The 13,411-nt window shown below is 41.7% G+C and overlaps 1 protein-coding gene across 1 annotated transcript in view; it reads left to right on the top strand.

The window, feature by feature from the left end:
* The window catches only part of ALLC (allantoicase), a 41,632-nt gene extending 38,656 nt beyond the window's left edge, over nucleotides 1-2,976 (top strand). The window contains exon 12 of the mRNA XM_044291742.1: nucleotides 2,633-2,976. Within this exon, the coding sequence (XP_044147677.1) occupies nucleotides 2,633-2,773 (141 nt within the window). The 3' untranslated portion in view covers nucleotides 2,774-2,976. The remainder of the gene's footprint in view (nucleotides 1-2,632) is intronic.
* Nucleotides 2,977-13,411: the final 10,435 nt, after the last annotated feature.

The following is a 13,411-nucleotide window of genomic DNA, read 5'->3' as shown; positions in this document are numbered from 1 at the left end:
AGCATATGTCTACACACCCCTGTTAAAATGTCAGGTTTCTGTTATGTAAAAAATGAGACAAATATAAATCATTTCAGAACTTTTTCCACCGTTAATGTGACCTATAAACTGTACCACTCAAAAGAAAAACAAACTGAAATCTTTTAGGTGGAGGGAAGAAAGCAAAAAAAAACTAAAAACTAAAATAATGTGGTTGCATATGTGTGCATACCCTCTTATAACTGGGGATGTAGCTGTGTTCAGAATTAAGCAATCACATTCAAAATCATGTTAAATAGGAGTTAGCATACACCTGCCATCATTTAAAGTGCCTCTGATTAACCCCAAATAAAGTTCAGCTGCTCTAGTTGGTCTTTCCTGAAATTTTCTTAGTCGCATCCCACAGCAAAAGCCATGGTCCACAGAGAGCTTCCTAAGCTTTAGAGGGATCTCATTGTTAAAAGGTATCAGTCAGGAGAAGGGTACAAAAGAATTTCCAAGGCATTAGATATACCATGAAACACAGTGAAGACAGTCATCATCAAGTGGAGAAAATATGGCACAACAGTGACATTACCAAGAACTGGACGTCCCTCCAAAATTGATGAAAAGGAGAGAAGAAAACTGGTCTGGGAGGCTACCAAGAGGCCTACAGCAACATTAAAGGAGCTGCATGAATATCTGGCAAGTACTGGCTGTGTGGTACACGTGACAACAATCTCGCGTATTCTTCATATGTCTGGGCTATGGGGTAGAGTGGCAAGACGAAAGCCTTTTCTTACGAAGAAAAACATCCAAGCCTGGCTACATTTTGCAAAAACACATCTGAAGTCTCCCAAAAGCATGTGGGAAAAGGTGTTATGGTCTGATGAAACCAAGGTTGAACTTTTTGGCCATAATTTCAAAAGATATGTTTGGCGCAAAAACAACACTGTACATCACCAAAAGAACACCATACCCACAGTGAACCATGGTGGTGGCATCATCATGCTGTTGGGCTGTTTTTCTTCAGCTGGAACTGGCGCCTTAGTTAAAGGGGTTATTCTATCTTAGACAATGGGGGCATATCGCTAGGATATGCCCCCATTGTCTGATAGATGCGGGTCCCACAAGGAGAACGGAGCGGAGAAAGTTGAGGAGGGCGCACTGCGCATGCGCAGCCGCTCTCCATTCATCTCTATGAAGCCGCCGAAAATAGCCGAGCGCTGGCTATTTCCGTCGGCCCCATAGAAATGAATGGGAGTGGTGGCCGCGCATGGGAGGTGCGGGGAGCTGTGCCTGGTGGTGGACGGACCTCGGGAAACCCTGGGTCCTCCAGCCACAACTCTTCCCGGCTCCGTTTTCCTTGTAGGTGTGGGTCCTAGAGGTGGGACCCGCACCTATCAGACAATGGGGGCATATCCTAGCGATATGCCCCCATTGTCTAAGATGGGATAACCCCTTTAAGCTAGAGAGAATTATGAACAGTTCCAAATACCAGTCAATATGGGCACAAAACCTTCAGGATTCTGCTAGAAAGCTGAACATGAAGAGGAACTTCATCTTTCAGCATGACAACGACCCAAAGCATACATTCAAATCAACAAAGGAATGGCTTCACCAGAAGAAGATTAAAGTTTTGGAATGGCCCAGCCAGAGCCCAGACCTGAATCCGATTGAAAATCTGTGGGGTGATCTGAAGAGGGCTGTGCACAGGAGATGCCCTCGCAATCTGACAGATTTGGAGTGTTTTTGCAAAGAAGAGTGGGCAAATCTTGCCAAGTCAAAATGTGCCATGCTGATAGACTCATACCCAAAAAGACTGAGTGCTGTAATAAAATCAAAAGGTGCTTCAACAAAGTATTAGTTTAAGGGTGTGCACACTTATGCAACCATATTATTTTATTTTTATATTTTTTCTTCCCTAAAAGATCTGTTTGTTTTTCAATTGAGTGGTACAGTTTATAGTTCACCTTAAAGGTGGAAAAAGTTCTGAAATGATTTATCTTTGTCTCATTTTTTTACATCACAGAAACCTGACATTTTAACAGGGGTGTGTAGACTTTTAATATCCACTGTATATTAAAATCGGAAGCTCCTTTTTGATCAAAATTGTGTTGGACCCATCTACTAGCAGCAAGGTGGCTTCTAAAAGATGGGCCCTACACTATCAAACTTGCCTCTTCTGGACTCATGGCCTACAAAATTCAAGGTAATGTAGAATCCATCTCTATTATACTCTGATTAGAAGCCCTGGGCAGATGGACAGGAGTGCAAGGTCCAAAAGGGGGAAGCAACTCCCCCAAATGTGCAATGCAAAAAAAAAAAAGTTAGACCAGCACCCCCAAACAATATAAAAAAAAGGGGTTCAGGTGCACGCTACTATGGCTACAATACAAACGCAAACAAGTACTTCAAGTAGCGGCACACTGCCATGAGCAAAGACATATGCAAAGACTGTAAGCTAGACCAGCACTTCCAAACAATGGGAAATAAAGGGGATTCAAGTGCACACTTCCATTACTAGTACAGGTCACAAATTGACTTTGCCGGATTATTGCTAGGGGCTCAACTCCACCATCGTGTACTAATTCCTCTATATGAGCGTTGATATCTTTGGTATCCACAAATGTGCACTTCATATTAATCTCGAATTTCTAAATTGTTATTTCAGCTCCATCCTCACAAGAGACATTTTATTGAGGGAACGTCTTTATCACTTCAAGAAGTCATAACTCATGTGAAGATCACCATTGCTCCAGACGGCGGTGTAAGCCGATTACGGCTCTGGGGTTTTCCTCGACAGTTGCCTTGAGACAATGAATACCATTCCGCCACTAGAAGGATTGTCTATGTAGATCCCCTCATTTAGATTCATTTCAGACATTTTAATAGTATTAATGTGAAAATAAATCTGCATGACATAGCTGTAATTCGATAGTTCAATAATATGATACTCTGTGTGTGTCTGTATTCAGTTCCACCGGCTAGGGGGAAAATAAAAGTGCAAAAACTGAAGATTGTCTACAGGAATGACTTTTTCTTATATTAGCTATGCAGTCAGGTTACCCAGCATGCTGACACTGAAAGCGTACATATCAATACAAGCAGATGCTATGGGAAGGGGCATTTATAGATCTCATAGGGCCCCATAGCAAAACTTCCCCCCAGTGAGATTTCTGATAAATTTTTATCTTATTCTGCTGAGTAGAGCAATTTTGTAATAATAAAAACTGGCATAAATACAATGATAAATCTCCCCATACAGCGCTAAATCTCTGCTCCCCCTCACGTGTTACAGAATTGGTTTCATGTAACCATCACTAGGGGAAGCTCAGTGCTTAGGAATTTATAGTTACCATTGTACTCAGTGGAAGCTGAAAAATCTCTGTGTAGCGAACTCCAGACAGTAGCAGTTGCAGGAAAAAAAAATCCATGATTCTATGTCAGGAATAGCTGAAGCAGTTCTGCACATGGCTGCCCTTAAAGCAGTCACATGGTCTGCCTCCATGGTAAGTACACTGAGGGCTATGGGGCCCTTGTATAGAGGGGGCCCAGTCCTGGTTGGTCCAACTCTCGAAATAACCTGTGCGAAAATTTCTTCTCCAGCATTAATAATGTCCCCCAGCATTAATAATGTCCCCCAGCATGATGATGTCACTATGCGCTACCCAGCGGTCATGCTCGGAGCACATGTTGGCGTCATCACTCTGACAGCGCAAATCTTTCCCCATCAAGAGAGGAGCGACTGCCTCTTCAAGTGCAAGTGGATAAGGCGGGTAATTTTTAAATTTATTTTAACCCCTAAAAGGCCATTTTCCACTAATGTACCCATTTTTAACAGCTGTTAGATGGGTGCAGTCCCATTGATTTCAATAGGGTCCGTCTGGCTGTGCAAGGGGCCAAAAATACGTTGTGCTATTTTTTGACGGCCATTATTCACTAGCCCCATTGACTTAAATTTTTATATTTTAATAGTATGAGCGTTTTTTGCATGCATTGATACCCATGATGTGTATTTTTTTAATGTTTTTTTTTATTTTTGTGAAAGATTTTTTTTAATTTATAAAAACAATTTTTTTATACACTTTTTATAGTTCCCATAGGGAACTATAACAAGCAATCATTGGAGTCTATGAGGATTTTACTGTTGTTTCTATAGAAATTACTATGCAGCAGCCTCCTGTCACACAGGAGGACAGGGGTTGCTACTAACAAGCTCCAACTCTCCCAATCTCCGCCGGGGGGAGTTCGGCATCTGAAGTGTTTAATGTCCGTGATCGACATTAGCGCCGGTCGCTGACATTAGCCACAGGTGCTGGCTGTATGAAATAGCGCCCGCTCTGCTTGCAAGCGGGTGACATTTTTATATGCCCGACTGCCAACATATTTTTATGTGGGGCGGTTGGGAAGGGTTTAATCTATAAAAATTCAACACTGCTGGTCGAAGCACAGTTCGGTTCACTTCCAAAAGTGCAGAGATCTTTTAGTTAAACGATACTTAAAATATAAAAGGTAATTACACCTCTGGGTTCAGTCAGATGTGGCGGATACATTGTGGAATCTAGGTGTAAAATCCATAGCATTTTACGGTATCAGCAGAGCAGATACTGACCTGAGGTGCAGATTTTAAATTTGCAGCATGGATTTCACCCTTTGCAATGCCCAGGGTGAATTCCATGGCAAATCCACTGCAAAATTTGTAACAAATACAGATTTTGCCACAGATTCAATGCACATTTTGCTTCAAAAATTGTGGCGAAATGCACAGTAAAAAAGGTGCTTTGTACTTGAACCTGCCACCTCTCCTGACATTTCTATTTGTATTCCTTATGTAATAACACATCTGGGACATCTTTTCTTATGTATTATTCCTTCTAGAAGTTTATGAAATAACAGCCAGCTGTCTGAAATGAATGTGCATCTGGGTGTTACCTTTTGGGGGTGTGTCCCTGCACGATCTGGCACTATCCAATCAGACTGTGTCAAACTGAGCAAGGACACCCCTCAAATGGTTACACCCAGTTGGACCCTCATGACAAACGGCTGACAATTACATTTCTAGAAGGAATAACATGGAGTTATATGAAAAGTTACCAGATTTGTAGTAACATGGGGAATGCAAGTACTTACTAAAACATGTCAGGAAGGCAGTCTCTTACAAACTACTATTCTGTACATTGTCTTCTTACTACATCTCCTGTTAGTTTGCGCTCTACCTGTGACGTGCCTGCTGCTGCACAGATACCGTCTGCAGCCTCTCCGGTGCCTGCACGTGGTCCACCTGGTGATATCATGCAATACAGTAAGTGAGACTTTTCAAGGTGTGCAGGTTCCTTATGTGTCAGTACGTGACACGGCCAAAGTGAATGACCCCTTTCTGTACAAAGTAGGTGTGTTCAGTGCATGGCGTAGACTGGTCAGGGGATGTGTGAGCTGATTTCCTGTGGAATATGGGGGCGTTGTAGGAAGGGTTCTTGTTTAAGGCTTCTTTCACACTTGCATTGTTAATTCCGGTATTGAGATCTGGCAGAGGATTTCAATACTGGAATTAAACGGATCTGTTTTGATTTTGCACATCAGGATGCATCCGTTCTGTTAGGATGCGGTTATGTGAAATCAAATGGGAAAAAAAGCATCTGTCGCTAAATACATTGAAAGTCAATGACTTACATTGTTTTCAGGGACAGATCTGTTTTTTTTTTCGTTTTTTTATGACCGGACACAAAATGGAAGCTTGCAGCGGTAAACAACCGCCGGAAAACAACAATGCAAGTATGAAAGTAGCTTTAGCTCATGGAATTTAAAATCCGAAAAATATCCCCGACAACCACTCTGCGTGTAAATGATTACTATTATTTGATTTATTAGTGCAATGTAATTAGCAGAGCACATATTGCACAGCGTCACCTAACAGGCTGCGTATATTGAGACACTGCTATCTGTCCTGAGTAGGACTGCTTTCTGTTAATATGATTGTTTTTCTTAAATCCCTGGCATATAAAGTTACAAGGGCGTGATAGGAGACGTCCTGGTGACCTCCCAGGCTGAACAGCTCAATCGCTCTTATCTTACCACTGGAACAATTCATTTTAAAACAAATCAAACTAAAGTGAAGCTCGTATCAGGAGAGAAAGAAAACAGACAAATGTCAATTGTCAGTTACAGCGCCTGTTAATACAACAGAACCAGAGGGAGATAGAGGGACCTGATACTCCCCTGGGAGTCCAGAAGTAATGACGTCACTGAAAAGTTTGCAACTCTATTAAGAAAGTCATGTAGAAGAGAAACAGCGTTTACTACTTTTATGCTACATTTCCTATTATCATTTTTGTGACTGGCCTAGTGATAGAAAACAGAGGGTGGTTATTAATGGTACACACTCAGATTGGGTCACTGTCACTAGTGGGGTACCACAGGGGTCAGTATTATAGGGGTCACTGTCACAAGTGGGGTACCACAGGGGTGGGTATTATAGGGGTCATTGTCACTAGTGGGGTACTACAGGGGTAGGTATTATAGGGGTCACTGTCACTAGTGGGGTACCACAGGGGTCAGTATTATAGGGGTCACTGTCACTAGTGGGGTACCACAGGGGTGGGTATTATAGGGGTCACTGTCACTAGTGGGGTACCTCAAGGCTCAGTATTGGGCCCTATTCTCTTCAATAAATTTATTAATGATCTTGTAGAAGGCTTGCACAGTAAAATATCAATTTTTGCAGATGACACTAAACTGTGTAAAGTAATTAACAATGACAAGGACAGTATACTATTACAGAGGGATCTGGATAGACTGGAGGCTTGGGCAGAGAAGTGGCAGATGAGGTTTAACACTGACAAATGTAAGATTATGCACATGGGAAGGAATAATGCAAGTCACCCGTACATACTAAATAGTAAAACACTGGGTAACACTGACATGGAAAAGGACTTAGGAATTTTAGTGAACAGCAAACTAAGCTGCAAAAACCAATGTCAGGCAGCTGCTGCCAAGGCCAATAAGATAAAGGGTTGCATCAAAAAGGGCATAGATGCCGGTGATGAGAACATAGTCCTACCACTTTACAAATCATTAGTCAGACCACACATGGAGTACTGTGTACAGTTCTGGGCTCCTGTGAACAAGGCAGACATAGCAGAGCTGGAGAGGGTCCAGAGGAGGGCAACTAAAGTAATAACTAAAATGATACGAATAAATAATTGGCCTGCTGCTATATTAAAATACTAAAATCAAACACTTTTACCCATGATATAAGCTGTAACATACATACAGACTAATTCAGTTTCAAAACACGTTTTTGTTTTCCGGTATTGAGTTCCATTACAGGGATCAATACCGGAAAAAAAATTCTCAGTTTTATCCTAATGCATTCTGAATGGAGAGCATTCTGTTCAGGATGCATCAGTTCAGTCCCTCTTACGTTTTTTGGATGGAGAAAATACCGCAGCATGCTGCAGTTTTCTCTCCGACCAAAAATCCTGAACACTTGCCAGAATAACGGATCCGGCATTAATTTCCATTGAAATGCATTAATGCCTGATCCGGCCCCAATTGTTTCAGCAAAACGGATCTGGTTTTGCGGTCTGTTCATGCTCAGACCTTAAATGAGAAAAATTTTTATACCGGATCCGTTTTTTTCGGATGACAACCGGAAAGATGGATCCGGTATTGCAATGCATTTGTGAGATGGATCCACATCCGGATCCATCTCACAAATGCATCCCTTTGCGTCCGTATTGCTGGATCTGGCAGGCAGTTCCAGCGATAGAACTGCCTGCCAGAATCTTCGGCCGCAAGTGTGAAAGTACCCTTAGAATATTAGAGCTTTGTATGACTACCAAATACGCTGGGCGACTGTCTATCATCAGTTCGCATGCACAGAAAATCACAGTGCTGGCACTGGCGCAAGGTACAGACACCATTAGCTCGAGGAAATACCAGATTTCAACACGTTTGTAAGGTTCGTGGAATCACATCTATTTGTAGAGCTTACCGAGACGTCATACTGGTAAGCAGCATCTATGGGAGTCTGTTACATGGATGCCGGATGCGATATGAGAGAGGTACAGTGGATATACAAAGTCTACACACCCTGTTAAAATGTCAGGTTTCTGTGATGTAAAAAAAATGAGACAAAGATAAATCATTTTAGAACTTTTTCCACCTTTAATGTGACCTATAAACTGTACTCAATTGAAAAACAAACTGAAATCTTTTAGGTAGAGGGAAGAAAACATATAAAAATAAAATAATATGGTTGCATAAGTGTGCACACCCTTAAACTATTACTTTGTTGAAGCACATTTTGATTTTATTACAGCACTCAGTCTTTTTGGGTATAAGTCTATCAGAATGGCACATTTTGACTTTGCAAGATTTGCCCACTTTTCTTTGCAAAGACACTCCAAATCTGTCAGATTGCGAGGGCATCTCCTGTGCACAGCCCTCTTCAGATCCCCCCACAGGTTTTTAATCTGATTCAGGTCTGGGCTCTGGCTGGGCCATTCCAAAACTTTAATCTTCTTCTGTTGAAGCCATTCCTTTGTTGATTTGGATGTACAGTCGTGGCCAAAAGTTTTGAGAATGACACAAATATTAGTTTTCACAAAGTTTGCTGCTAAACTGCTTTTAGATCTTTGTTTCAGTTGTTTCTGTGATGTAGTGAAATATAATTACACGCACTTCATACGTTTCAAAGGCTTTTATCGACAATTACATGACATTTATGCAAAGAGTCAGTATTTGCAGTGTTGGCCCTTCTTTTTCAGGACCTCTGCAATTCGACTGGGCATGCTCTCAATCAACTTCTGGGACAATTCCTGACTGATAGCAACCCATTCTTTCATAATCACTTCTTGGAGTTTGTCAGAATTAGTGGGCTTTTGTTTGTCCACCCGCCTCTTGAGGATTGACCACAAGTTCTCAATGGGATTAAGATCTGGGGAGTTTCCAGGCCATGGACCCAAAATGTCAACGTTTTGGTCCCCGAGCCACTTAGTTATCACTTTTGCCTTATGGCACGGTGCTCCATCGTGCTGGAAAATGCATTGTTCTTCACCAAACTGTTGTTGGATTGTTGGAAGAAGTTGCTGTTGGAGGATGTTTTGGTACCATTCTTTATTCATGGCTGTGTTTTTGGGCAGAATTGTGAGTGAGCCCACTCCCTTGGATGAGAAGCAACCCCACACATGAATGGTCTCAGGATGCTTTACTGTTGGCATGACACAGGACTGATGGTAGCGATCACCTTTTCTTCTCCGGACAAGCCTTTTTCCTGATGCCCCAAACAATCGGAAAGAGGCTTCATCGGAGAATATGACTTTGCCCCAGTCCTCAACAATCCATTCACCATATTTTTTTTTTTTAGAGAAGTGGCTTCTTTGCTGCCCTTCTTGACATTAGGCCATCTTCCAAAAGTCTTCGCCTCACTGTGCGTGCAGATGCGCTCACACCTGCCTGCTGCCATTCCTGAGCAAGCTCTGCACTGGTGGCACTCCCATCCCGCAGCTGAATCCTCTTTAGGAGACGATCCTGGTGCTTGCTGGACTTTCTTTGACGCCCTGAAGCCTTCTTAACAAGAATTGAACCTCTTTCCTTGACGTTCTTGATGATCCTATAAATTGTTGATTGAGGTTCAATCTTAGTAGCCACAATATCCTTTACTGTAAAGCCATTTCTATGCAACGCAATGATGGCTGCACGCGTTTCTTTGCAGGTCACCATGGTTAACAATGGAAGAACAATGATTTCAAGCATTACCCTCCTTTTAATAGGTCAAGTCTGCCATTTTAACCCAATCAGCCTGACATAATGATCTCCAGCCTTGTGCTAGTCAACATTCTCACCTGAGTTAACAAGACGATTACTGAAATGATCTCAGCAGGTCCTTTAATGACAGCAATGAAATGCAGTGGAAAGTTTTTTTTGGGGATTAAGTTAATTTTTTTTATGGCAAAGAAGGACTATGCAATTCATCTGATCACTCTTCATAACATTCTGGAGTATAGGCAAATTGCTATTATAAAAACTTAAGCAGCAACTTTTCCAATATTTATGTAATTCTCAAAACTTTTGGCCACGACTGTATGCTTTGGGTCGTTATCATGCTGAAAGATGAAGTTCCTCTTCATGTTCAGCTTTCTAGCAGAAGCCTGAAGGTTTTGTGCCAATATTGACTAGTATTTGGAACTGTTCATAATTCCCTCTAGCTTAACTAAGGCCCCAGTTCGAGCTGAAGAAAAACAGCCCCTTGGCATGATGCTGCCACCACCATGCTTCACTGTGGGTATGGTGTTCTTTTGGTGATGTGCAGTGTTGTTTTTCCACCAAACATATGTTTTGGACCTTGGTTTTATCAGACCATAACACCTTTTCCCACATGCTTTTGGGAGACCTCAGATGTGTTTTTGCAAAATGTAGCCTGGCTTGGATGTTTTTCTTCATAAGAAAAGGCGTTCGTTTTGCCACTCTACCCCATAGCCCAGACATATGAAGAATACGCGAGATTGTTGTCACATGTACCACACAGCCAGTACTTGCCAGATATTCCTGCAGCTCCTTTAATGTTGCTGTAGGCATCTTGGTAGCCTCCCAGACCAGTTTTCTTCTCGTCTTTTCATCAATTTTGGAGGGTGGTCCAGTTCTTGGTAATGTCACTGTTGTGCCATATTTTCTCCACTTGATGATGACTGTCTTCACTGTGTTCCATGGTATATCTAATGCCTTGGAAATTCTTTTGTACCCTTCTCCTGACTGATACCTTTTAACAATGAGATCCCTCTGATGCTTTGGAAGCTCTCTGTGGACCATGGCTTTTGCTGTGGGATGCGACTAAGAAAGTTTCAGGAAAGACCAACTAGAGCAGCTGAACTTTATTTGGGGTTAATCAGATGCACTTTAAATGATAGAAGGTGTATGATGACTCCAATTTAACATGATTTTGAATGTGATTGCTTAATTCTGAACACAGTTACATCCCCATATAAGAGGGTGTGCACACTTATGCAACCACATTATTTTCGTTTTTTTTCCCCCCTTCCCTCCACCTAAAAGATTTCAGTTTGTTTTTCAATTCAGTGGTACAGTTTATAGGTCACATCAAAGGTGGAAAAAGTTCTGAAATGATTTATCATTGTCTAATTTTTTTACAACACAGAATCCTGACATTTTAATAGTGGTGTGTAGACTTTTTATATCCACTGTATATGCATAGCCACACACTTGCAAGAAAGTACGGTTTAAAACAGCGATCTCTGGACAAATTGTCATAAGCTTCATTAAGGAGAATTTTATATATTTAAATACCGCTATGGGACATCATTGACATTTATACTATTCATGCGTGAGCTCCGCATGCGTATGAAAGGAGGGACTGTGACTATATAACTATTTTATGCAGATGGTATTTTTATGTGTTTGTTACAGCTTATATCATGATTAAAAGTGTTTAATTTTAGTATTTTAATATAGCAGCAGGCCAATTATTTATTTGCATTTTTTCAAGTGCTAGGTGGTATAGCAGGCCGGACTATACTGCGGTGAGCGCTCGCATTAGCTATATATCTGTAATAACTGCAATGGATGGACTACAGTACCCTGAAAGATTATTGGTGTTATTCACTTTAGGAAAAAGATGACTGAGGGGAGATCTAATTACTATGTATAAATATATCAGGGGTCAGTACAGAGATCTATCCCATCATCTATTTATTCCCAGGACTGTGACTGTGACGAGGGGACATCCTCTGCGTCTGGAGGAAAGAAGGTTTGTACACAAACATAGAAGAGGATTCTTTACGGTAAGAGCAGTGAGACTATGGAACTCTCTGCCTGAGGAGGTGGTGATGGTGAGTACAATAAAGGAATTCAAGAGGGGCCCGGATGTATTTCTGGAGCGTAATAATATTACAGGCTATAGCTACTAGAGAGGGGTCGTTGATCCGGGGAGTTATTCTGATTGCCTGATTGGAGTCTGGAAGGAATTTTTTATTCCCCTAAAGTGGGGAAAATTGGCTTTTACCTCACAGGGTTTTTGCATTCCTCTGGATCAACTTGCAGGATAACAGGCCGAACTGGATGGACAAATGTCTTTTTTCAGCCTTATAAATTATGTTACAATGTGATATGTACTCAACTTGTAATGTAAGAAAAGTCTTCAGAAATGATTGGGATATAATAAATATAATATTGAACAACCATAACATTATAACCACCTGCCTAATATTTTGTAGCCCCCCTCATGCCACCAAGACAACAGCTCTGATCCAATGAGGTATGAACTCCACAAGACCTGTATAGATGTGGTATCAGGCACCTAGGCATTAGCAGGAGATCATTTAAAAAGTCCCTGTCATTTTAGCAATCTTTGTATAAAGTAATAGTATAGGCAACCATATGAAACTTTGTAATATATCTCAGCAGAAAAAAATACTTTGTTCTTCACTTGAGTTGTAAGACTCCTTTCATTCTCTCCCTAAACTAACATTCACTCTGAATTCACATGAAATGCATCTTCAGGGTTGAGACAGACTTCAGTGAGGGATCAGGTTACAGCTGCCTATAGGCATACCTCCCAACTTTTAAAAATCCCAAGGAAGGACAATTTTGGAGGCACACGTATCATACCACAGCAATTTTTTTTTTTTTACGCTAATCCACACCTCTAACTCCACCCAATGTCTAGCCTTACACTCCTTAGTGCCACCACACAGTAGAATACCCCTTTAGTGCTCCCACATAGTAGTTATGTCTCCTTAGTGCCCCCACACAGTAGAATGCCCCCTTTAATGTCCCCTTAACGTAGAATTCCCCCTTTGGTGCCCCCTTACAGTAGAATGCCCCTTTAATGCCCTCTTACAGTAGAGTTCCCCCTTTAGTGCCCCCTTACTGTAAAATGCCCTCTTTATTGCCCCCTTACAGTAAAATTCCCCCTTTACTACCACGTTAGAGTAGAATGTTCTTTTTAGTGCCTCCACACAGTAAAATGCCCCCATAGTATACCCCACAGTAGTTATGCCCCCTTAGGCTCTAATAAATATGTGACACTAGATCACCCTCTAGATCAGACACAAGATCTCAGTGCGCTGAGAAAATTAGTATAATCATACAAACAGGCTTCAGCGAAATGGCTACTGCAGTTTCACTGAATATCTCCACCTAGTGTTCCCCCTAGTGTTTGGAGAATCACTTACATACGATTGGATGCTTTTCTGACATCACTAACAAATGTCTTCTTCTGTGGTTGCTGCCCCTCAGGAGACGCTCACAGTAATGAACTGAACTGTGAAAAATTGCAGAAGGAGGAAGGCCAGGAGAGCTAAGTGCAATGATGACCATGCTGAGATCCTGGTCCACGTCCTTCTGCACATGAATCAGATCCAGTCAAGGGCATAACTAGAAAAGGCTGGGCCCCGCAGCAAATATGGGCTCCCTCATGAGAAGTGTGGAGCAC

This window comes from Bufo gargarizans, chromosome 4 (assembly GCF_014858855.1).
Source record: "Bufo gargarizans isolate SCDJY-AF-19 chromosome 4, ASM1485885v1, whole genome shotgun sequence".
NCBI classification, from domain to species: Eukaryota; Metazoa; Chordata; class Amphibia; order Anura; family Bufonidae; genus Bufo; species Bufo gargarizans.
This window is presented reverse-complemented; position numbering and strand designations above follow the sequence as displayed.